General features: G+C 38.5%; 1 protein-coding gene across 2 annotated transcripts in view; it reads left to right on the top strand.

Annotated features, from left to right (window-relative positions):
• The window catches only part of LOC115219632 (proline-serine-threonine phosphatase-interacting protein 2), an 82,126-nt gene that overhangs the window by 36,935 nt on the left and 17,720 nt on the right, over positions 1-27,471 (top strand). For both annotated transcript variants that reach the window (XR_003882352.2, XM_029789782.2), the window contains exons 3-9: positions 292-366; positions 6,787-6,928; positions 11,435-11,497; positions 18,855-18,956; positions 20,367-20,412; positions 22,960-23,039; positions 24,824-24,922. Coding sequence is in view for 1 of the 2 variants with exons in the window: in XM_029789782.2 (XP_029645642.1) it covers positions 292-366; positions 6,787-6,928; positions 11,435-11,497; positions 18,855-18,956; positions 20,367-20,412; positions 22,960-23,039; positions 24,824-24,922 (607 nt within the window). In the remaining variant the exon portion in view is untranslated. The remainder of the gene's footprint in view (positions 1-291; positions 367-6,786; positions 6,929-11,434; positions 11,498-18,854; positions 18,957-20,366; positions 20,413-22,959; positions 23,040-24,823; positions 24,923-27,471) is intronic.

Raw genomic sequence — 27,471 nt, 5'->3', positions numbered from 1 at the left:
GCCACACAGTGGGACTGAGCCCAGAACCATGAGGTTGAGAAGCAAAGTTCTTACCACACAACCATGCCTGCATCTCTGGATAAGACTGGTTTAAATGCGCTAAAGGGGTTTTATTCATCAAGCTGAGACGAAAGATGAAAAGTAAAGTTGACCTGGACAGGGGTTTGAACACAACCCTCACTCCACCCCGTTGGTCATTCTACTGTTCTACCAATAATACTAATACTAATACTAATGATGATGATGATAATTATAATAGCTTGGCTAATTATAGTCTCCTTTTTGCTTCAGAGCCAAAATAGAAAATGAATACAGCAAAAGTCTGAATAGATTGAACAAAGGCTCTGAAATAGGAGAGGACTTGGGGTAAGTGAAACTCTTTCACCTTTGAATAATGCTTACTTAGTTTGTTTTTGATTTTTTTTTTGTTTTGTATTGTTTTTGTTTTTTTTGTTGCTTTTTATTTATTTGTTTTTTTGGGTTTTTTTTTAGTTTGGCTTTATTCCTTCTCTTTCTTATCTCTGTTCAGTGTTATTAATTTTATTGTTTTTTTTTTCTTTTTCTTTTGCTCTTTAACCCTTGATAAATATGTTCTCTGAGTGTGTGTGTGTGTGTGTGTGTGTGTATGCATGAGTTTATGTATGTGTGATTGTGTAGTGCATAGCATTCACAATATTCTGTGTGCATGTGTGTGCACGTATGTGTGTATGTGTATGCATATGTATGTGTCTGTGTGTGCATATGCATGCATGTGTGAGTGTCTGTGCTTGTGTTGAATAGTTTTGACAATGTTGTCATTACCGTTTAACCCCAGGCCAACTCTTATAGTAGTGACCTGTCTGAAGCTCTTACGACCTTCCCATGGTAATCATCCCATTTTTTTTTATTGCTTTATTGCTTTCAAACTATTATAATATTTCAGACACAGTACACCTAGGACTATACTATCCAGTGTGTACCAACAAATTGTTTTTAATAAAGCAGGGTGTGATTTAGAGACTGAAGATTTGGTTGCTATTTCTAGCAAACAGAACGTCTTGTTTATATGATTATATAGTTCATACGACTTTTGAGTGTTGCGTATATCTGTGTGCATACTTGTAGAGCATGAGATTGATATTGTGTAATAGTTACAACATGAGTAATTGGTGGTATGTATTGTCCTTATTTGTAGTTAGACATAATGGTGGCTTGTGTTGTAGTTGTTGTTATCTAGTCAACTGTTGAAAGCAAGCAGACATGCCTGTAGTCATAGGTGGTTGTTTTGGGTGAAGTATGGTGGTTGTGTCTTGTAAGGTAAAGTGGGTTATGGTAGTTTAGGCCATGTTGTATGGAGTGAAGCTTGAGAGTTAGGTCTTGTTGTTTTGAGTGGAAGATGGCCATCAGGTCTTATGTTGAGTGAAGTGTGATTACCTGGGTTTATTGCCAGGTGGGTCGTGTGGTAGTCAGAGCATATTGTATAGAATGCAGCACAGTCGTCAAGTTGTTGTTGTGGTAATTTGATCTCAAGTCAGCCTTGACCAAAGAAACCCAGTAGCAAAAACATTTTCTTTTTTACCCAGCTGGAGCACTGCCTTGAAGTGTTTACTTGAACAAATCAACCGCAGTGCCTATTTTTTTATTTTTAAAGCCTGCTACTTATTTTATCGGTCCCTTTTGCTTGAGCTGCTAAGCTACTGGGATGTAAACATACCAACACTGGTTGTTAAGCAGTGGTGAGGAACAAACACAAAGAGACACATGAATAGATACACATGCACACACACATACACACATATGCACACATACGTACACACACACACATGTGCATACACATGCATGCACACACACATACACATAGGATGGTTTCTTTTCAGTTTCCATCTACCAAATCCAGTCACTAGGCTTTGGTCTAGCTTAGACTGTTCTAGAGGAAATTGTCCAAGGTCAACTCAGTGGCACTGATCCTGCAACCATGTCATTGAGAAGCAATACCACATAACCATGCCAGTACCTTTATAGGTTGTTGTGTTGTTGTGACCCCCTTCGGTCATGAATGACCATAGGATTGCACCTAGTAAGTTACCCTGTGAGACACAAGTCTGGGCAAGGTTGTTTATGGAAGACCAACAGTCACCCACTCATACCAGCCTCCCCTCTCCACGCCACCGATGTTACCCAAGGGAAAGGCAAAGGCCAATACAGCTTGGCACCAGTGATGTCGCAGCTCATTTGTTAACGTGCAAGTGGCTGAGTACTCCACAGACATGTGTACCCTTAACGTAGTTCTCGCGGAGATTCAGCATGACACAGAGTGTGACAAGGCTGGCCCTTTGAAATACAGATACAACAGAAACAGGAAGAAAGAGTGAGAGAAAGTTGTGGTGAAAGAGTACAGCAGGGATCACCACCACCCCCTGCCAGAGCCTCGTGGAGCTTTAGGTGTTTTCACTCAATAAACACTCGCAATGTCCTGTCTGGGAATCGAAACCGCGATCCTATGACCGCAGGTCCGCAGCCCTAACCACTGGGCCATTGTGCCTCCACACCTTTATAGGTGCTGTGTACGTATCCTGCATTAAACAGTTCAATCTACAATGATGGAAATCATTTGCAACTATCATGCAATGTCAAGTATAGGAGATAAATATTCACGCTCATTCGCTCTCTCTCACACACACGCATCCACAACAAGCAAAGGATGACACCAAGAACATCATCTGTCTCTAGAATAATACTTCAACATATCCTGTTCAACTCTTGCCGGCTTGGCTAAAGTAGACATTAAAATTATACTCTTTACTCTTTACTTGTTTCAGTCATTTTGACTGTTGCCATGCTGGAGCACCGCCTTTAGTCAAGCAATGACTTATTCTCTGTAAGCCTAGTACTTATTCTATTGGTCTCTTTTGCCGAACCACTAAGTTACGGGGATGTAAACACACCAGCATTGGTTGTCAAGCAATGTTGTGGGGACACACACACACACAAACATAGACACACACATACATACATACATACATATATATATATATATCATCATCATTAACGTTGGTTTTCCATGCTAGCATGGGTCGGATGGTTCGACCAGGGTCTGTGAAGCCAGGAGGTTGCACCAAGCTCCAGTCTGGTCTGGCAGTGTTTCTACAGCTGGATGCCCTTCCTAATGCCAACCACTCTATGAGTATAGTGGGTTCTTTATATATATATAGCACCTGTGCAGGTGGCACGTAAAAAACACCCACTACACTCGTGGAGTGGTTGGCGTTAGGAAGGGCATCCAGCCGTAGAAACACTGCCAGATCTGACTGGGCCTGACGAAGCCTTCCAGCTTCACAGACCCCAGTTGACCCGTCCAACCCATGCTAGCATGGAAAGCGGACGCTAAACGATGATGATGATGATGATGATGATGATATATATATATATATATATATATATATATATATATATATACACGATGGGCTTCTTTCAGTTTCTGTCTACCAGACCCACTCACAAGACTTTGGTTGTCCTGAGGCTATAGTAGAAGACACTTGCCCGAGGTGCCACGCAGTGGGACTGAACCTGGAACCATGTGGTTTGTAGGCAAGCTACTTACCACACAGCCACTCCTGCACCTATAATGTTGATGATCTTCGTAGAAATGTGTGGCTATTAGCAGGAAATTTTAGGAGGATGTGTTAATATATATTTTTTCCTGCATGGTTGTCTTATGTGAGTTTTAAAATTGAAGTGATTGGATGCCATGTGGTGGCTCTTAATTTAAGTGTCCACCGACCAACTTTAGTTTTCCTGTTGTTTGTGACATAGGCTTGGTAACTGACCTATGTGGACAAAGATGTCAGTTTGACTTGATTAACACAACTGAAGCAGATTGATAGCAAAGATAGCCAATCTTACTGTAACTATCCGGTTTTAATTGTTGTGTGCTGTCCTTACTTTGAAAATTTGAAGCAAAGAGATTCTTATACCATCATAAAATCTATAGATGGTTTTTATAAACTACTAGCAGTATCGCCCGGCATTGCTCGGGTTTGTAAGGGAAATAACTATATAAGCATTTTTAGAGAGTTACTTCCTTTATAGATGCCAATTCGGGCTTTCTTAGCCATTTCTGTTTTGGTGTCTTCAAGCCATGAAGTCGTTGTTCTAAAAGAACGCTGGTCTCCTTGACAACGCTTTACGAAGTTGATTTCCTTACACTCCCTTCCCCACAGCTTCACGAGGGAGGGAAGAAGGGGGAGAAGCAAACAGGTGCAGGTGTGACCATGGACGCCAACTCCGCCGCCATCGACACACGAAAAATTATGCATTAAAATGGAATAAAAAATGATGTTAAATTATTTTTAAAATCGTAGACTCATCGTAGACGCACGCTAATACTCAGACGGGCTCGATATGAATCACGACTATAAGATACCCGAATTTGGTTAAACTGCACCGCAAAATGTGGGAGTAGTTAGGAATCTAAATCGAAGGGGACAGACACTCACACAACTACAGTTTTATATATATAGATATAGTAATTGGTGCAGGAATGGCTGTGTATGGTAAATAGCTTGCTTACTAACCACATGGCTCTGGGTTCAGTCCCACTGCGTGGCACCTTGGGCATGTGTCTTCTACTATAGCCTCAGGCCAATCAAAGCCTTGTGAGTGGATTTGGTAGATGGAAACTGAAAGAAGCCCATTGTATATATATGTGTGTGTGTGTGTTTGTGTGTGTGTCCCCCAACATCGCTTGACAACCGATGCTGGTGTGTTTACGTCCCCGTAACTTAGCGGTTCGGCAAAAGAGACTGATAGAATAAGTACTGGGCTTACAAAGAATAAGTCCTGGGGTCGATTTGCTTGACTAAAGGTGGTGCTCTAGCATGGCTGCAGTCAAAATGACTGAAACAAGTAAAAGAGTAAAAGATTGGCTGAAACTTTCATTGGCTGACCATGATACTGTCATGGAATGTAACAAAATGAGGTTTAATTTCCAACATAGCCCCTTTATGGCCCACACACTTCTTCCATCGGTGTTGCAGTGCATAGATTCTATTAGTGAAAAAGCTTTCATCCTTAAGGTGAAAAAAATCATCAACAGCAGGTATGACATCTTCATCACTGCGATACTGGTTCCCAGCCAAGTGTTTTTTTCATGTTAGGGAATAGATGATAGATGGGGGCCAAATCAAGAGAACAGGAAGAACAATCAACCAGTTCAAAGCCACTGTCATGCACAGCAGCCATTGAAACCAAGGGCATTTATAGTGGCGCATTGTCTTCATGAAACAAGACACTTTACATAAGTTTTCCTGGGTGTTTGGTCTTGCTAGCCATTTGTAGCTGCCTCGGTAAGTTGACATAGTGCTCTCCATTGATTTTGTGGTCCTTTTGAAAATAGTAAATAAACACGATTCCTTTTGCACCTCAAAAAGCTGAGACTGTCACCTTCCCTCCAAATGAAACAACCTGGGCCTTCTTTGGAGCTGGTGAGGAGGGGGTTTCCACTGCATGGATTGTCTCTTTGTCTTTGGCTCAAAGTGATGAACTCAACACTCATCCTGGGTTAGGAAATGTTCAAGGAAACCAGCTGGATCTACTTCAAACAATGTCAGATTTTCCAGTGATGTGATCAGCCTGGTACAATTTTGATCAGATGTTAGAAAATGTGGCAACCACCAAGCAGAAGCCTTCATCATGCCAAGTTCATTGTGCAGAATATCCTCAAGCCTGTCACAGGATATTCCTAATAGCATTGGCTATTTGAAGTATTGTCAATTGTTTGTCATCCATCACCACATTAGCAGTGATAGAAAAGACAGAAAGAGTGGAGGGACAGCATATCTGTGACCTTATGCCATGCAGTCAAGTTGACCAAGCTGTTGTTGTAGTTGTTGTTGTTTTGTTCCAGGTCATTTCTTACTGAGTAGACCTATAATCAAAATTGTTTCAGCTTTGATCATTCTATTCTGTCCTTTCATCAAGTATTGCATTTCTAAGAATAAATATGTCTAGAGTGTCCTTCACCTTTCAGTATGGTAGAGTGTTGTCATCTGAGATATATTTGGCTCTTATTTCTAATGTCTCGGGTGACTACTGTAGATACTTCTTTCTTATTGTTGTTGTTATTGTTCAGCACCAAGCCAGCCCTGACTGAACAGACCAATGATCAAAGATGGTCCAGCTATGACCACCCTGTCTTTATAATTTATATTTTCTTATACACAATTTAGCATATAATACTACATTCTCTAACGTGTTCTTTTTTTTTAAAGAGTAACATATGATTCAAGAAAGACATGGTTACTATTTCTAGCAGATTGCACAAGCACTTAGAGCTGGCTTCCCTCACTAGCTTGTGCATATGGTTAGTAGTTGTTGTATGCAGTGGTTTATTAAAATAACTTCTGAACCAGTCAAGCTTTTTCGGGGTTTTTTTTTTTTGCTGTTTTAATATATTTTATTTATATTTTTATAAATGTCACAAACATTTAGTTTATTTTTAATAGTAATGTTTCTTCTTGCAATGCATAAGTTACCTTACAAATTTTATATAACCAGTATTAGTAACATAATCAGTATTTATTGCTTTTACTATCTGCACCAGCGGTTTTTAATCAGAGTCCATTTATGATTTTGTTGTTAGAATTTATGTGCAATAAATTGTCTATATGGGTGCAGGCATGACTATGTGGTAAGAAACTTGCTTCTCAAGCACATAGTTCCAGGTTCAATCTTGATTTAAAGATTTTTAATTGAACAAAGAAACTGATTTTTATTTTCCTTTCTTCAAAAAAATTTTTTTTTCTCTAGGGTTATGGGTCAATCTTGGATTAAGCTGAAATATGAATTTGATCAAGTTGCCTCTACACATGAAGAATTGAGTTCTGTACTTTCTTCTCAAGTTGAGAAAATAAAGACAATGAATGAAGTTCAGGATGAAAAGAAACGAAAAGTGAGTTGCATTTTTAACATTCATCTCAAACACTTCTAACATCTTTGTGAAGACAATTTGGGCTAGTGATTGCAAGGTCATGGTTTCAACTCCCAGATCATGTGTTGTGCTTTTGAGTAAAATACTTCATTTCACACTGCTCCAGTTCACTCAGCTGTTAATGAGTAATTTTGTTGACAGAGTGGCACACAGAGGTGAGATGGTGACTCAGGAAAATCACTCAAACAGTGGAGGTCCCATGAGCTGCGTTTTGTATTAAGGGATTGAAAGGATGAATTGTAAAACCCTTACTGTGAATCCCAATTGGTTGGGATTGCCTGTTCAGCCACTTCAAAGCATGCCTCATTGTTTCATGAAGATGGCTTTCTTTTATTTATTTTCCATAGAGACCTAAGTGGTTAGCATGGAATCACTCACTTAAATATCTGCAATATCTGACTCACAAACCTGCTGTCTCCTCATACCACATTTTCTACTCTAACTACTACTCCAGTGGCCTTTGTTCTTTGAGACTGCCTGGTCTTATACAGCCTCCACCTATCAGAATTATTTTTTCTTCTCCCATTCACCACTCTATCTTCCTCAGCCCTCCACTAACTTTTAGGACCAACTTTTAACTCCCTAGAACTTCTTCACACTTCCTATGTTTCCTTTATTATTATTATTATTATTATTATTATTATATTATTATTATTGGGCTGGCAGAATCGTTAGCACGCTGGGCGAAATGCGTAGCCGTATTTCGTCTGCCATTATGTTCTGAGTTCAAATTCCGCCAAGGTCGACTTTGCCTTTCATCCTTTCGGGGTCGATAAATAAAGTACCAGCTACGCACTGGGGTCGATGTAATCGACTTAATCCCTTTGTCTGTCTTTGTTTGTCCCCTCTATGTTTCGCCCCTTGTGGGCAATAAAGAAATAATAATAATAATAATAATAACAATTATTATTATTATTATTATTATTATTATTATTATTATTATTAAGGTGGTGAGCTGGCAGAATCATTAACATGCTGGGCAAAAGGCTTAGCGATATTTTGTCTGCTGCTACATTTTGAGTTCAAACTCTGCCGAGGTTGACTTTGCCTTCCATCCTTTTTGCACTGGGGTTGATGTAATTGACTCACCCACTCCCCACAAATTTCAGCCCTTGTGCCTATAATAGAGAGAATTATTATTAATATTATTATTTACATTATTTACACTTGATGGATATTTGTCCTCATCTTGTTTGTTGTTAACACAACATTTCGGCTGATATACCCTCCAACCTTCATTAAGTGTCTTGGGGAAATTTCGAACCTGGGTTCTCATTAAGGTATTTTTCAATGTTATTATTATTATTATTATTATTATTATTATTATTATTATTATTATTCAGGTCACTGCCTGGAATCAAACTTAGAATTATTATTATTTGTAAAAAAAAGAAGAAAAACAGTGGTTAAGAGCACGAGCTACTAACCCCAAGATTCCTAGTTCGATTCCAGGCAGTGACCTGAATAATAATAATAATAATAGTAATAATAATAACATTGAAAAATACCTTAGGAATGAGAACCCATGTTCGAAATTTCCCCAAGACACCTGAAGAAGGCTGGAGGGTATATCAGCTGAAATGTTGTGTTAATAACAAACAAGATGAAGACAAATATCCGTCAAATGTAAATAATGTATTATTATTATTATTATTATTATTATTATTATTATTATTATTAAGGTAATGAGGTGGTAGAATCGTTAGTACATCCTGGCAAAATGCTTAGCAGCATTTTGTCTGTCTCTATGTCCTCAGTTCAAATTCCTTTTGGGGTTGATAAAATAAGTACCAGTAGAGTACTGGGGTCGATGTAATCGCCTATCCCCCTCCCACAAATTTCAGGTCTTGTGCCAAAATTTGAAATCATTATCATTATTATTATTATTATTATTATTATTATTATTATTATTATATTATTTTTATTATTGAGTGAGAGACCAGTGCATGCCATCAAAGTGGCACTGGGGTAAAATATACAAAGCCCAGTATAATCATCATGACTACCTGTCTGATAAGGGTACACCAGGCACATGCATCACAACCATATGTGCGTGATATGGTGATCACATATCAAGATAAGCAGCGCACGACCTTGTAGCTGGGGCCCCAGTTAGAATTTTCTTCTGGTCGAGTAGCCTATCCAGCTCAAAAGGTTCCTGAATAAGGATGTTGAGCAAAACACCCATGTTTCCAAAGGTGAATTATTCAAACCCCAAAGAATCCCTCTCAACACATGGCTATGATACTCCCCAACTACTTCTGCTCGTGATCAGAGATGCACATATCGTCAGCCACTAAGGGACATGCTCAAATGGTTAAGGTCAAACAACTGACAAGCAAATCTGTGGTATTGAGCAGAATATTTGCTGTAGCCCATCTTTTTATACCAAGACAAAACAATGTACATGCTAACACTCCCAATCAGTTTAGATCAAAAGCCATGAGAGCCACTGCCTGGTAATGCATCAGGGCATTCATTATCATCATCATCATCACCACCACCACACCACCACCATCATCATCATCATCATCATAATAATAATAACAATAATTATTATTATTATTATTATTATTATTATTATTCTGTCAGCAAATTGGGTTTGTCCAATAACATCAACACATTTGTCTCACTGCTTTTGGAGAACTTGCAAAAACCACAAGTACAGACCACCACTACCACCACCACACTTCCTCCAGTCCAAACCACAGAAAAATGTGAAAACAAAATTCTAACTTAGAGTAAGTGATATACTTCCAGCCAAGCAATAAAGCAACTGCGCAACCCTAGTTGCAACACCAAATCATAGCTATTTCACTTGCTCATTCACCCATTTACTATCTAAACTCACTAAACTTGAACAGATCAGAAAGTGTTACATAGACACTTCTGATCCTTGAAAACCCGAATGATTTGATTTTGTGTATTAGAGCATGGAGAACAAACATATAGCTATTTACAGTGTGTCATGGAAAGTTGTAGAGAGCATGTTTTGAGAAATACGTGCAAGTACAATAAGAGATTGAAAACTGGTCAAGGGCAGATGAGTGTAAAACAATTTGACTAGGATGTGTAACAGGAAGCTTGTTGGCGGTGTATGGAGAGGTGAAACTACAATGGTTTGACTAGGATGTTAAACTGAAAACTGAATGTGTGAAAAAATCCCAGAATATGACAAGGATGTGTAATAGGAGACTTGATGAGGGGACGTGGAAGGGTAAAACAGATATAATGTACGTAGGAGGGATATCTAATAGGGAACTTGGTAAAACACACTAAGTGGTAAAATTAATCAATTAGAGGAGAATAATAGCATTTTTTCTGGCTTTTTATGCTCTGAGTTCAAATGCCACGGAGGTCAACTTTGCTTTCCGTTTTTATCGGCCCAGAGTTGGGGTGAGGGGTCAATAAATTGAAGTACCAGTCAAATACTGGGGTCTGTATAATCAACTACTCACTCCCACCTAGAATTGCTGGCCTTATGCCAAAATTTGAAATTTGAAATTATTGTTATTGAGTGAGAGAGCAGTGCATGCCATTGAAGTGATACTCAGGTAAAATATACAAGGCCCAATATACCCATCATGACTTCCCATCTGATAAGGGTACACCAGGCACATGCATCTCAACCATATTTGCGTGACATAGTGATCTCATGTCAAGATAAACAGTGCATGACCTTGCAGGTAGGGCCTAGTTAGAATTTTCTTTGGGTTGAATAGCCCATCCCGCTCAAAAGGTCCTTGAATAAGGGTTGTTTAAGGATGTTGAATGAAACACCCATGTTTCCAGAGGTGAATTATCCAAACACCAAAGAATTTTTCTCAACACATGGCTATGATGTTTTCCCACTACTTCTGATTGTGATCAGAAGTACACATATTGTCAGCCATTAAGGGACATGCTCAACTGGTTGAGCAACAGACAGCAAATCTGTGGTATTGAGCAGAATACTTGATGTGGCCCTATTATCGTTATGATGATGATGATGATGATGATGATGCCGAAGTTGACTTGACCTTTCATCATTTCGAAGTCAATAAAATAAGTATCAGATGAGCATTGGGGTCAATGTAATCAATTTTGCCCTGAAATTGCTGAAATTGCCCTGAATGTGCCAAAATTTGAAACCATTATTATTATGATGATGTCGATGTTGATTATGGTGACAATGGTGATGATGTCGATGATGATTATGGTGACAATGGTGATGATGTCAATGATTATGGTGACAATGATGATGATGATGATTACGGTGGTGGTGACAAAGATGATGGTGAAAGCAATACTGGCTGTAACAATGATGGTGCCGTGGTTATTTAGTCACAGTTCAGAGCAGGAAATGCACCATCCTTGACCTTTTTAAAGTACATTTCCTGTTCTTACTAAGACATTAAGAAAAAAGAAAAAATCCCAAATCACCTCAGACATTTAATTATTCTTTCTTTCTTTCTTTCCTTCTTGTAGTGTAAAGAATCAGTAAGAAAGTGTCACTCACACAACTCGACCTTATACAACCGGACTTTAAATGTAAGTATTTTGTTTATATACTTATAAACACACATGTATATGTGTATGTGTGCATGTTGATAGGACGTGGGTGCCGAAAGCTCCTAGCTTTGGGCAAAAGAAAATACAGGAGGATCAGTTAATAATGATTTTATTCAACATATTCCACTCTCAGATTCACACACTTATTGCAGTAGTTCTTCAGTTTTTCTAAGCCCTATAAAAGAACTCAGAAGGTTGGGCTTCCAACCAGGCCTTTTGCAATACCCTTAAAGCCAGTAACTTTCCAGCACCTATGTCGTATTTATATATGTATACATATATATAAATAAGAGGAGTAGCCACCAAGGTGGATTCCTGCTATACTAGAAGAAGACGCCAAATTGCCTTACCACAAAGAATATGTTCTCAAAAACTTTAGCAAAAGCCAGAATGTATGAGAGCAAGACAAAATAGAGCAATTAACTCCATATGAGAACATATTCTTCGTGGCAAGGCAATATGGTATATTCTAGCATATTATGAATCCACCTTGGTGGCTATTCCTCTTATTTATATATGTAATATAATTCATAAGACTCAGATATTTTTTTAAGTATGCTAGCCACTGGTTTAAATTAATATTAATTAATGATATTAATTTCTACCCTCATTATTTAATTATATATATATATATATACACACACACACACACACACATGAAAAAAAGACCAATAGAGTAAGTACCAAGCTTAAAAAAATTACTACTGGCGGTCAACTCATTCAAGTAAAATACTTCAAAGTGGTGCCCCAGCATGGCTGCAGTCTAATGACTGAAACAAGAAAAGAATTAAAAAGATAGGTTAAAATATTTGAGGGGTAAGGCCTTTGCGCCCTGTGGGGCATAAGCCATTGATGATTTTTCTCCACTGATTTTTCACCTGGCTGTCTTTTCTGTTTTGCTCCACTTGGTTCCCAACTTTTAACCTGCCGTTTTCTTTCAGATCCTGCTGCACATATGTTTCCCTAAAAGAAGGCCTTCCTCTCCCAGGTCTTGTTGGTTTTGAATTGTCATTGATGCTTCTATAACTTTACCCTTTCTCTAGGCAGGAGTGTTAGCTCTATGCAAACCCATTGTTACCTCTGTCATCTACCCTTTGATCTGTCCAGCATGAGAGACTGGTCCCGGAACTTGTGCTCCACTGGCATAGCTTTCAGGCTTAGTTTGTCACCATCATCATCATCATCATTTAGCCTCTGCATGAGCTTGACTGAAACTGATAAGCTGGAGGCCTACACCTGGTGCTAATCTGATTTGTCATGGTTTCTACAGCTGGATGCCCTTCCTAATACCAACCACTCCAAGAGTATAATGAGTGCTTTTTACATACCACTGGCAGGGTGCCAGTTATGTGACACCGGCATCAGCCACGACTACGATTTCACTTGATTGGACATATCACCAAAGGGCTTGGTCACTTATCATTGCCTCTGTGAGGCCCAGTGTTCGAAGGGTGCATTTTATGTGTCGCCACCATTGGTGCCAGTTGCACGACACCAGTATCTTCCATGACAACGATTTCACTTGGTTTCACAGGTCTTCTCAAGCACGGTATATCGCCAAAGGTCTTGGTCATTTGTCATTGCCTCTGCAAGACCCAATGTTTGAAGTTCATGCTTCACCACCTCATCCTATGTCTTCTTGAGTGCACCCCATCCCCAGGTTGCCTCCACATTCAGAGATCGGCATGTCTTTACACAGCTCTCCTCATACATATGCATTACATAACCATACCAATACAGTTGTCTCTCTTGCACACTGCATCTCATGCCTCTTATACCCAACTTTTCTCTCACAACACTTACACTCTGTCATACATGCTCACTGATGTTTCTTGTCATGCAAAGCATACTAGCTTCATTGTAAATAAACACAACATGAATTTCCAATAAAAACAAATTTCTTGTCATATTTTTATCAAGTAACATTGTGCTATTCATAATCTGCCATGCCCTACCACTTTATAAGACAGTTGTTTTTTTTTCTCAAAGTTCACATGATGTGTGTCTATATTAGTTTAGAAAACACTTTACTACCTTTCCAGCAATACAATCCAACAACCTACATAAGACTGAAGACTAAAACTAAAACATGAGTGAATGTTTCTGGGTCAGTCCCACAGAAGGAATGAATAATATCCTTTGTTTGCATAAATTTTATAGTTAGCTGTTTACTTACGTTAGCTTTTACTTCTTGTTTATTCATAATATATGTGTGTATCTATCTATCTATCTATCTATATATATATATATATATGTGTGTGTGTGTGTATATATATATATATATATACACACATACATACATATGGGTGTGTGTATATATATCTCTTATATAAAATCCATTCTGTCTGTGTGTCTTCTCAGATCTCGGGCATCCTCCATCCGATTGTGCTCAAATTTGATATGTAGATACTGACGGTATCAGGGCGTGTATAAGTCTTGAAAAAATTACAAAAATCGATTCCCGGTGAGAATGCGATCGATAAAGCCATTTTTGTCCTGCTTTTCTTCCATCAACCTGTACATAACTGCACCTTCCATTTTCTGTTGTTTTTGTACTGCTTAAAGGCACGTTTCTTTCCTGCCGAGCTTACTGTTTAAACCATGTTTGTGTTCTCCCAGTCAACAGCCTTATCATTACTGGTAATTTAAACTCTTCGGTTGCATATTTGTGTGAATAAAATCATTTTTCTTTGGAATAGAAAAAAAGTCTATCTTTATTTCTTCTTTTGCTGGTGTCTCAAATTTAGGTTAAATCAGTGTTTCTCAAAGGGGAAGCCTATGGGACGGTCGGACAAGTTGTTTTGAGAAAATTTGGTTTAAATGTTTGACAACTCAGCACTGTCAATTGGACGGGTGGGGGGGCCTTTTGCTCGTATATATATATATATATATATATATATACTTTATTTAAAATATATTTTTTCTGCTGCTTTAAATAAAGCATATTACTCTACCACTGGTATTTGAGTACTCTTTTTTTCCACCTTGTTTCACATTTATGTGTTTACTCCGGTATATATATATATATTAATTCCGAAACGTACGTCCGTAGGTCACAATATAGAATGATTATCGTAATTTCTTTCTCTTTTGGCTGCGTTGTTTGCCTTTTAAGTGCTGTGGTTTTACTGGGATCTCCCTTTTAAGTAGAAAGAATAGCCAAAACTCTTTGACTGCTATTTCTAAATTCGGTGTGTGGTGAGGCAAATCGTTGCTAAACCCTTAATTACTTAGTATATATATATATATATATATATATATATATACATGCACACACACACATAAATGTAATTTTGGGGGCTAATAGGTATATGTCAGTGAGTCTGTTAAGTAAAGCACATTCAAAGTTTGGGCTACCTGGTGTCATCTATGGTCAAGGTATATTTCCTCTGGATCTACGTCAGGAATTTCGAAGTGTTAGTTGCGATAATAATTGAGGAAGGAAACGGAAGATAGATTTAGCACTAGTCTTTCATTCAGTACAATGATCGTTTCACCCCCTTCCCGCAACTTTCTGTTATACGTAGGATATTGTGTATCTAATTGTGCTGCATCAGTTTGTGCATAGATTGATGCAGCACAATTACATGCACATGTGCATCCATCAGCATTTTATTTATCTTATTCAGTTTTAGGAAAATCAAATCATGCCTTTCACAATTCTGGAGCATATTGAGCTTATTTTGCGTGTGACTTTTGGACCACTCTGTATGCATTATATATATATATATATATATATATATTACGTATATATATATATTATATATATAATATATATAGATATATATATATATACATATTTACGTAGATATATATATATATATATAATATATATATACATATTTACGTATATATATATATATATATATATATATATATACATATTATATATATATATATTACGTATATATATATATATATATATATATACATATTTACATATATATATATATATATATATATATATATATATATTACGTATATATATATATATATATATTATATATATATATATATATATATATGCATATATGGGTACAGGACGTGACCAACAGTAAACAACATGAAATACGAAAAAAAATGAGTTAACCCTTTCGTATTCAGATTATTTTGTCAAATGTAATGATTTTTCATTGACATTGTTTATAATTAATCATACTTTATTTTGTAGCTATAAAGTTTTGATGATGAGATTGTATATTTCTAGAATGGCATTGAAGGGTAGGTGTGATAGGTTGGATCTGACTAGTTAGAACATAAAGCAGGTAGAATATTTGGGCCGGATATGGCCTGTTTAAATACTAAAGGGTTAAATACGCAAATAACAAGAGAAAAAATGGAAAACAAGACAAGTAATACAAAGAATACAAAGAACGACCCTTCATCAGTTGTCAGCTGTCTATCTACTCCCCATTTCGAGCAATATGAGTCAACGACAATATGAGACTTCGAAGACAGTTGCTCCCATAAATACCAAAATAAAATTTGGGATTTATGGAGGGTCAAAGTTAGGAATGAAAACTGGACAGTGGAGACATACAGGGAAACCGAATGAAACCAAATATGGAGGGTTGTTAGACCTGAATGAGGGAAAAATAGTGAACACTGAGAGAAATATTTTCTTTGAAAAGAGAAAGGATAGAAGAGAGAGATAGGAGACAAGGGGTGCCAAAAAGTTCCTGGCTTTAAGGGTATCACGAAAGGCCTGATTGGAGGCCCAAACTTTTGGGTTCTTTTACAGAGCTTAGAAAAACTAAATGACTATTGCAATAAGTGTATGAATATGTTGAATAAAATCATAATTAACACATCCCCCTGTATTTTCTTTTACTCAAATCCACGACCCAGGAAGTTTACAGCTCCACCTCGTGTGTGTGTGTGTGTGTGTATGTATGCAGTGACAAATGCCAATGAACACAAATCATACAGATAAGAAGTGTGTGTGGTTGTGTACACACATACATATAATTTGTCTCGGCAAATTTTTGCAGTGATGTCCGTTAATGTTTCACAGAGATGGCATGTAAACACCAGTAGAATAAATAATTATTTCAATTAAAAACGAAGAACACTTAACATCAAGATAAACAGTCAGCCATAGGAATGTTGCTTTAGACAGTCATGTCTAACCTATGCCAACATGGAAACAGATGTGAAAATGATGTTGACAAGGATGACAAATGTATATATGTGTGTGTACATATACATATATACGTGTGTATACATGCAGATACGTGTATGTAACAGGTTTGTGTGTGTATGTATATATATATATATATGTATCAAAACTTTGTGAGTGGATTTGGTAGATGGAAACTGAAAGAAGCCCATTATATATAGGGTGGCGAGCTGGCAGAAACGTTAGCATGCCGGGTGAAATGCGTAGCCGTATTTCGTCTGCTGTTACATTCTGAGTTCAAATTCCGCCGAGGTCAACTTTGCCTTTCATCCTTTTGGGGTCGATAAATTAAGTACCAGTTACGCACTGGGGTCGATAAATTAAGTACCAGTTACACACTGGGGTCGATGTAATCGACTTAATCCGTTTGTCTGTTCTTGTTTGTCCCCTCTGTGTTTAGCCCCTTGTGGGTAGTAAAGAAATATGTATGTGTTTGTGTTTGTCCCCCACTACCATCACTTGACAACCGATGTTGGTGTGTTTACATCCCCGTAACCTTGCGGTTCAGCAAAAGCGACGATAGAATAAGTACTAGGTTTACAAAGAATAAGTCCTGGGGTCAATTTGTTTGACTAAACGTGTGCTCCAGCATGGCCGCAGTCAAATGATTTAAATAAATAAAAGAATATCTATGTGTGTGTGTTTGTATACATACATATATATATATACATGCAAATATGTGTATGTAACATGTTTGTGTATGTGTGTATATATATATATATATATTTGTATATATATGCTAGCGTGAAAAACAGACATTAAAGGGTGATGATATGTATACTCTTTTACTTGTTTCAGTCATTTGACTACGGCCATGCTGGAGTACCACCTTTAGTCAAGCAATTCGACCCCAGGACTTATTCTTTGGAAGCCTAGTACTTATTCTATTAGTTTCTTTTGCCAAACCACTAAGTTACGGGGACGTAAACACACCAGCATCGGTTGTCAAGTGATGTTGTGGGGATAAACACAGACACAAGCAGTTACCCAGATAATACTGAGTACGTGAAAAATAACATTCGAGCAAGTTCGTTGCCAGTGCCGCTGGACTGGCTCCTGTGCAGGTGACATGTAAAAACACCATTTGAGAATGGCTGTTGCCAGTACCGCCTGACTGGCACGTAAAAGCACCCACAACACTCTCAGAGTGGTTGGCATTAGAAAGGACATCAGCTGTAGAAACTCTGCCAGATCAGATTGGAGCCTTGCTCACCAGTCCCCAGTCCCCAGTCAAACCATCCAACCCATACCCGCATGGAAAGCAGACGTTAATGATGATGATGATATATATATATATATATATATATATATATATATATATATATTGTGTGTGTATGTATGTATGTATATATATATATATATACTTACATATCTTTTATGTTTTACGTTTCTATCATCAGACTGTGGCCAGGCTGCAGCACTGCCTCCAGATTTTTTTTTAGTCAGATGAATCAACTTATGTACTTCTTTTTTAAGCCCAGTACTTGCTTAACCACTAATTTTATGGGGATGCAAACAAACCATCATCAATTGTCACGTAGTGGTGGGAGAACAAGCACAGACACAAAGACGCACAAATGTAGATTACATATACAACAGACATTTTTCAGTTTCCATTCTACCAAATCCATTCACAAGGCTTTGGTTAGACTAAGGCTAGAGAAATAGACATTTCTTACCAATCACATGGTTCCAGGTTCAGTCCTACTGCATGGCACCTTGGGCAAGTGTCTTCTACTATAGCCTCTGGCCAACCAAAGCCTTGTGAGTAGATTTGGTAGACGGAAACTGAAAGAAGCCCATCATATATAAATATGTATATGTTTGTGTGTCTGTGTTTGTCCCTTCACCATCGCTTGACAACCGATGTTGGTGTGTTTACATTCCCATAACTTAGTGTTTTGGCTAAAGAGACCGATAGAATAAGTACTGGGCTTACAAAGAATAAGTCCTGGGGGTTGATTTGTATGACTAAAGTCAGTGCTCCAGCATGGCCGCAGTAAAATGACTGAAACAAATAAAAGAAAAAATATATGTGTATATTTATGCATGCAACATATATTTATAGGCAAACAATTATTATGTCCATTCTTGCTTTCATGAATTCTGTATTTTCTGTCCATAAGCAAAGTATTTTAATTTTTTTTTTTTTGTCAGGCTGAAAAAGTATATAAACAGAAATTCCTTGAAAATATTCAGTGTAAAAAGCAGTATGAGTCTACAAAATCTTTTGCGGTTTCTACTAAAGATACAGAAAAGGTAAGTAAAGTTTCATCTGTGCTTTGTAGATGAGAGAGTATTAAACATTTTAGTGTTGCCTTTTTGGTGTTACTGATTCAATGCTAACTTATTTGACATCAGGCATTTTAATGTTCTCTCTCTCTCTTTCTCTGTTTATGTATGTGTGCATACTTCGCTTTATGTATCTGAGGAGAAGGAAAATGTTTATGTCAATCATGTTCAATCAATAAATTGTAATCTCTATCTCCTCTCCCCACTTTTTTTCACGTGCCAGTGAAGCGACATTGATAACGATCACCCTCGAATGGTGCCCTTGTACGTGCCACGGGTACGGAAGCCAGTTGGTTGCTCTGGCAATGATCACACTCGGATGGTGGGGTACGGAAGCCAGTTGGCTGCTCTGGCAACGATCATGCTTGGATGGTGCTCTTGGCACCCTACTAGCACAGGCATGAGTGCCAGTAAGGCGAAGTGGTATCGAAATATTTTATTTTCAGGTATTCTACTTTAATATGTTGATTAAATGTTTTCACTGATGATGCTGAATAGAGTCTTACTGCATGTCACCTTGGACAAGTGTCTTCTACTATAGTCTCGGACCAACCACAGCCTTGTGAGTGGATTTGGTAGATGGAAACTGAAAGAAACCCGTCATTTATGCATATATTTATGTGTGTATGTTTGTGTCTATGTTTGCCCCACCACCCCTCGTTTGACAATCAATACATCCCCTTAACTTAGTGGTTTGGCAGAAGAGACCAATAGAATAAGTACCAGACTTACAAAGAATAAGTTCATGGGTCGATTTCTTCAACTAAAAGGTGATGCTGTAGCATGGCCACAGTCAAATGACTGAAACAAGTAAAACAATATCTCTTTACTCTTTACTCTTTTACTTGTTTCAGTCATTTGACTGAAGCCATGCTGGAGCATCGCCTTTAGTCAAGCAAATCAACCCCAGGACTTATTCTTTGTAAGCCTAGTATTTATGCTATCGGTCTCTTTTGCTGAACCACTGAGTTATGGGGGACGTAAACATACCAGCATTGGTTGTCAAGTGATGTTGGGGGGACAAACACAAACACAGACACACAAACACACACACACACACACATACATACATATATATGCATATATACGATGGGCTTCTTTCAGTTTCCGTCTACCAAATCCACTCACAAAGCTTTGGTCGGCCCGAGGCCATTGTAGAAGACACTTGCCCAAGGTGTCATACAGTGGGACTGAACCCAGAACCATGTGGTTCGCAAGCAAGCTACTTACCTTACAGCCCCTCCTATGCCTGTGTATTGAATGTGTTTATCCAGGAAAGAAATGTTTTCATTGTATGATTGATGTAGATCCTGAATTGAGCTGAGTAATCATGTAAATATTTACAAACCCATCCAACACACCATTCTCTCTTTGCAGTTATTCAACAAACACATCAAAGCTGTTCAGGGTAAAGAAAATGCTGGTGAGTGGAAGTTCAAGTGAATTATTTTATTCTCATTGTAAGACATTATGGAGTGGTAAGTCCTTGTGTGTGAGAGAGAGAGCAGGGAGAGGGAGTGTGTGTGTGTGCAAATGGACACAGTATGGCCAAATGGTTAACAAGTCTGCTTTGCAATCATGAGGTCTTGTGTTTGATCCCACTGTATTGCATTTTGGGTAAGTGGATTTGTTTTTTGGTTTTTTGGGGGTTTTTTTTTTTCTGCTTTTTAACCAAGTGGTTCCAGGTTCATTCCCACTGTGTTGAACCTTGGGGAAGCGTCTTCTGCTATAACTTCAGGTTCCCCACTTCTTCACATGTTTCTGTTTCTCTCTCTCCCTCTCCCCACCCACATTCCTCTTTCACTGTTTTCACTTAAATCACTTTACCCTTCTTTACCTAGCTGTCACCCTTCATGAAAGTCACCTATCCCCATACCAATGCAGTCTTCTCTTTTGCATGTTACAGCTGATTCGTTGCCATTAATTAACATTGGTTTCCTTTAATTAAACCCTAGGGTGTATATTTTTCAGAGGATGTTCAAACATTACTTTTTCCTAACATTTATGTTACATAAGTAAATTAAATGAAATATTTTCAACCAAATATTGAAACTGTGTCACTCATAGCTTCCTGGGATTTTTACTTCTTGTTTCATGGCCCTACCCTCTAATTGTATTTCTTTCTCTTGGCCAAGTACATTTTACAAACCAGGAATATATTTTTATTGAATCAACCTTACTGTACTATTAGTTTGACTGCCATTGTCAATGGTGACCAAGGACATCACATGAAAGAAGACAGGACTTTGTATGTCCAGCTGTGGCCAATCAGTCCAATGTATACACAGAAGGTTCTACTGTAGATCGGGCACTGGTGTTCTGTTAGGACTGAAGGCAAGGAATTGGCTCTGGATTTGTATAGTTTGTGTTTTCATAGTGCCCCTGCAATTCTCTTTTGTTCAAAATCAAATCAAATCAAATCAAATGCAAATTGTAGTTGTGGCCGATGCCAGTGCCACCTGACTGGCTCCTGTACTGGTTACACGCAGTAAGTACCATTTATGCATGGGTCATTGCCAGTGCCACCTGTCTGGCTCCCCATGCCGGTGGTACATAAAAAGCACCATCCGAACATGGTAGATGCTGTGTAGTTAAGAAGCACTATTAGTAATTACAAAATTTCAGGTTCAGTCCCACTGCAAGGTACCCTAAGCAAGTACCTTCTACAAGAAACTGTGGAAACCCATCATGTGTGTGTGTTTATGTCTGTTTATCCAACAAGTGCTTGACAATCAGCTTTGGTTTCTTTACATTCCCCATAACTTAGCAGTTCATCAAAGAAGACCAATAGAATTACTACCGGACTTGCAGAATAAATATTGGGGTCAATTTGATCAACTAAAACCCTTCAAGATGGCACCCTGGTATTTTGACAGTCCAACGACTGAAACAAATAAAAGATTTTTTAAAATTATACTACTTGGCTGTGTGGTAAGACACTTGCTTCCCAACCACATAGTTCCAGTTTCAATCCCACTGCATGGCACCTTGGGCAAGTGTCTTCTTCTGTAGCTTCAGGCTGACCAAAAGCCTTGTGAGTGGATTTGGCAGACGGAAACTGAAACAAACCCATCATATATGTATATGTATCTACATATGTATCTATATGTATCTATATGTATCCTGGTGAGCTCGCAACTTGTTGTGAAGGCGCGTGGCTCAGTGGTTAGAGCGTCGAGCTTACGATCGTGAGGTTGTGAGCTCGAATCCCAGACCGGGCTGCATGTTGTGTTCTTGAGCAAGACACTTTATTTCACGTTGCTCCAGTTCACTCAGCTGTAGAAATGAGTTGCGACGTCACAGGTGCCAAGCTGTATCGACCTTTGTCTTTCCCTTGGATAACACTGGTGGCGTGGAGAGGGGAGGCCGGTATGTATGGGCGACTACTGGTCTTCCATAAAACAACCTTGCCCAGACTTGTGCCTCAGAGGGTAACTCTCTAGGTGCAAACCCATGGTCACTCATGACCGAAGGGGGTCTTTACCCTGTATCTACGTGTGTGTGTCTTTGTGTCAGTTCGTCCCCACTTCACCGTTTAACAGCCAGTGTTGGTGTGTTTACATCCCCCATAACTTAGGCAGTCCAGCAAAAGAGACTGATAGAATAAGTACCAGGCTAAAAATCATTTTAAGTCCTGGGGTCGATTTGTTCAACTAAAACCCCTTCAAGGCAGTGCTCCAGCATGGCCACAGTCAAATGACTAATACAAGTAAAAAGAAAAAAAACAGATCTGCACTTTGCCATTTCTGATAAAACACTCCTCTACTACATGTTTATCTTTTACATATCTTTTAACTCTGCTTGTTCTCAGAGTAGACATCAATTCCATTATTGTCTGGGACTATTAGTTCTTTATTTATTTATTTACTTTATTTTCTCCTGACTGGATTGTTTAGGCTATAAATTCCACTTATGAACAAGAGTTAAGTGTCTGACTTCATGACTTCAACTGTGGCACCATTTATTTCAGATGCTCTCTACAAAAACCTCGTTGATCAGCTGGAGGAGAGCCATAAAGCTTTTGAATGGGAGATACACCAAGCCCTTATTGTAAGTACAACTTAGCTTTTTTTATAGAAAAGTGATTTTTTAATATGTTGTCATTATTATTATCTATGCTGATGATAATGATGATAAAAAAAACACATACTTCTAACTTGTATATATAAGGCGGTGAACTAACAAAATCATTAGCACACCAGGCAAAATGCTTAGCGACATTTCATCCATCTTTTGGAGTGGCTGTATGGTAAGTAGCTTGCTTACCAACCACATGATTCCAGGTTCAGTCTCACTGTGTGGCACCTTGAGCAAGTGTTTTCTACTATAACCTCGGGCCGACCAAAGCCCTGTGAGTGGATTTGGTAGACGGAAACTTAAAGCAACCTGTTGTATATATGTATTGGGTTGTCCAGAAAGTTCGTGCCGATTTTTAAAGGAAAGAAAAAGGTCAACAAATACTTGCCATTACAATTTTAATCAACCAAATATGAACCATTTTGTTGCACAATGTGTCTCCATCTTTCCTTTAACTTGAAAGTACCCTCTTCCCAGAAATGAGACGGTTTCATGGCAAAGAATTCATCAAGGTATCTTTTAACATCATCCAAGGAATGGAAATTTTTACCATTAAGACTATTCTGCAGAGACTTGAATAAGTGGAAATCTGAAGGAGCAACATCTGGTGAATATGGAGGGTGGGGTAACACATCCCAGCCGAGCTGCAGCAATTTTTGTCTGGTTCCCAAAGCATCAAGTGCTGAAAATGAACTTTCTTATCTTCCATTTTAAAGGGTTACAAAATTAACACAGGTTATAGGAACATAAACATTCTTCCAGGAAAAGATAGCTTAAACTGTACTCTAAATGGAAGTGTAGTCAAATCCTATTTTATGGACTCAACTCATGTTCTAAAATAAGTCAAAATGTAAGCTACTTTAAATTGGCACAAACTTTCCAGACAACCCAATATACATATATTTATATGTGTGTGTATATATGTTTGTGTGTCTTTGTTTGTCCCCGCAACATCGCTTGACAACTGATGCTGGTGTGTTTACATCCCCATAACCTAGCGGGTCGGCAAAAGAGACTGGTAAAATAAGTACTAGGCTTACAAAGAATAAGTCCTGGGGGCCGATTTGCTCGACTAAAGGTGGTGCTCCAGCATGGCCACAGTCAAATGACTGAAACAAGTAAAAGAGTTCAGATTTTGCCGAGTTCAACTTTGCCTTTCACCCTTTCAGAGTCGATAAAATAAATACCTATTTCTTTACTACCCTCAAGGAGCTAAACACAGAGAGGACAAACAAGGACAGACAAACAGATTAAGTCGATTACATCGACCCCAGTGCGTAACTGGTACTTAATTTATCGACCCCGAAAGGATGAAAGGCAAAGTCGTCCTCGGCGGAATTTGAACTCAGAACACAGCGACGGACGAAATACCACAAAGCATTTCGCCCGGTGTGCTAACGTCTCTGCCAGCTACACACTGGAGTCGATGAAATTGATTACCCCACTCCCTCCAAATTTTAGGCCTTGTGCCTATAGTACAAAGGATTATCATTATTATTATTATTGAGTGAGAGAGCTGTGCATTATTTTTATTATTATTATGTATGCTGATGATAATGATGATAAAAAAAAGGACATACTTCTACCTTGTATATATAAGGCGGTGAACTGCCAGAATCATTAGCATGCTAAGCAAAATGCTTAGTGGCATTTTGTATGTCTCTACATTCTGTGTTCAAATTCTGCCATGATCAGCTTTGCCTTTCATCTTTTACAGATATCTAAAATAATTATTGTTTCTTTGGTTTTTTTTCCAGGAATTTCAAAAATTAGAAGAAGAACGAATTGATATGCAACGTAATCTTTTGTGGGTTGTGTTGAATGCAAGATCTCAAGTTTCAGTTGAAGAAGATAAGGTAAGACAAAATATCCATTGTCCTGGGTACTTGACCAACCTGGTAGTCATGTGGCTTCATCCATCACCTTGGCTATTTAGCGTTCGGATTATTCTTTCAAATGCAAAACACTTATTCATTCACATTATTTACCCTGGTACTTATTCTATCAGTCTCTTTTGCTGGACTGTCTAAGTTATGGGGATGTAAACACAACACACTCACAAACACACACACAATCACATACCCATGCATACACACATGTACACAATATATACACATGACGAAAGTTCGAGACCACTGGAGATATGCTGTGACTGTGAAAACCTGACAAATAAAGTGAGTTCATGGCTCGCAGGACGACCTGCTGTGCTTACCTTGGATCATAGGGTGACCTGTTGTGCTTGAGGAGACCTATTGAGTCAAGTACATCAACATCAAAATAAAAATCAAATGGAAATTGTAGTTGTGATACCTGTGCCAGTGGTACGTAAAAAGCACCATCCGAACGTGGCTGGTGGCACATAAAAAGCACCAACAATTGTGGCCATTGCCAGCCTCCTCTGGCCCCTGTGCTGGTGGCACGTAAAAAGCACCCACTACACTCACAGAGTGGTTGGCGTTAGAAAGGGCATCCAGCTGTAGAAACACTGGCTGATCAGACTGGAGCCTGGCGCAGCCTCCTGGCTTCCCAGACCCCAGTCGAACCGTCCAACCCATGCTAGCATGGAAAACAGGCGTTAAACGATGATGATGATGTACACACTGTAGGATGCTGTTGGCTCTCATGAGTTCATCTATCTTTTGCTGAGTTTTGCTCTCCATCCTACAGGGTGTCCAAAATCTCCCTATTCACCTTCCTAAACCCAGCAAGCTTAGTGAAGTTACCATTTAGTCCCTGACAACCCAATCATGCAACAGGTTGTACTAGGTTACATATGACTGGTTGCACTTGAGAGCACACCTGTTCAGAAATTATTATTGGCATATTATGATTTAATCCTGTAGCATTCAGATTACTTTGTCAAATACAAAGGGTAAAGATCCTTCGATCATGAATGACCATGGGATTGCACCTAGAAAGTTACCCTCCGAGGCACAAGTCCAGGCAGAGTTGTTTATTGATGACCAGCAGTCAGCCATGCATATTAGCCTCCCCTCTCCATGCCACTGACATTATCCAAGAGAAAGGCAAAGTTTGATATAGCTTGGCACCAGTGACATCGCAACTCATTTCTACAGCTGAGTGAACTGGAGTAATGTGTAATAAAGTATCATATTCAAGAACACAACACGCAGCCCAGTCTGGGATTCGAACTCACAACTTATGATTGTGAGCCTGATATTCTAACTACTATAAGCCATGCACCTTTATAATGCTTGCTTATCCACATTGATTTTAATTAATCAGGTATTATCTGGTATCTTCAAGATTTCAGTCACATGACTGTTTACTTTTAGAATGACATTGTACAGTAGGTGTGAAAGGCCAAATCTGACTAGTTTGAACATAAAACAGATGAAATATTTGAGCTAGATGTGGCCAGTTTAAATGTTAAAGAGTTAATATTTTTTTCTTTCCTCTTTATTTTTGTTATTTTCCTACTTATTATTATTATCATCATCATCATCATCATCATTATTTTTTTTATCATTAGTATCTGACTAGAAATTATGTGATAGAGTGACCCATTTTCATCAATTGTCATTTTATCTCTGCTCCTATCTGCTGGTACAGATAGATTGGTCAAGTCCCTCATGCCGTGTGTACTCTATCAGTCATGCGTTTTAACATTGTACATTCAGCAAAACATACTTGTTTTATTTATTTCGGCAAATCCCTTGCATTCAAAGGCCACATCTCATTGCTATGCAGCATCACAATTCCATCGCAAACATTATACAATCTGCCTTTCACTCTGTGATTTGATGCACTTTGTTGTTAACAGAGGTAAAAAATGCTCTTTCCTAAATCATATAGATTCATAGGGCTAGTTTTTGTAGTATATATCATCATCGTAATTTAATGTCTGTTGTCCATGCTGGCATGGGTTTGACGGTTTGATCAGAGCTGGCAAGCTAGGGAGCTGCACCAGGCTCCAGTCTCATTTGACATGGCTTCTACAGCTGGATGCTCTAACTTACACCAACCACTTTACAGAGTGTGCTAGATACTTTTATGTGGCTCTGCATAGGTGCATTTATGTGATGCCACATGGACAGTTTTACATGGCACCACATGGGCACTTTTATGTGACACTGCACAGGTGCTTTTACATGGCACTGCATGGACGCTTTTACATGGCACCACATGAGCATTTTTACATGGCACCACTACAACTGCTTCACACCACCAGAAGGACCATTCTTAACACTTCTGCAGCAGAGTACAGGTCTTCTTGAGAACAGTAAGGTGTCAGGCATTTCAGTCCTTTGTTATCTCACCTGAAAGGTTCACCATCCTGAGGTTGTTCTTCAATACTTCATCCCATGTCTTCCTGGATTTCCCACCTCCATGTGTTCCATCCACTTTGAGAAATCGGCACTTCTATATATATATATATATATAT

This window comes from Octopus sinensis, linkage group LG15, assembly GCF_006345805.1.
Source record: "Octopus sinensis linkage group LG15, ASM634580v1, whole genome shotgun sequence".
In the NCBI taxonomy this organism is placed as follows: Eukaryota; Metazoa; Mollusca; class Cephalopoda; order Octopoda; family Octopodidae; genus Octopus; species Octopus sinensis.
This window is presented reverse-complemented; position numbering and strand designations above follow the sequence as displayed.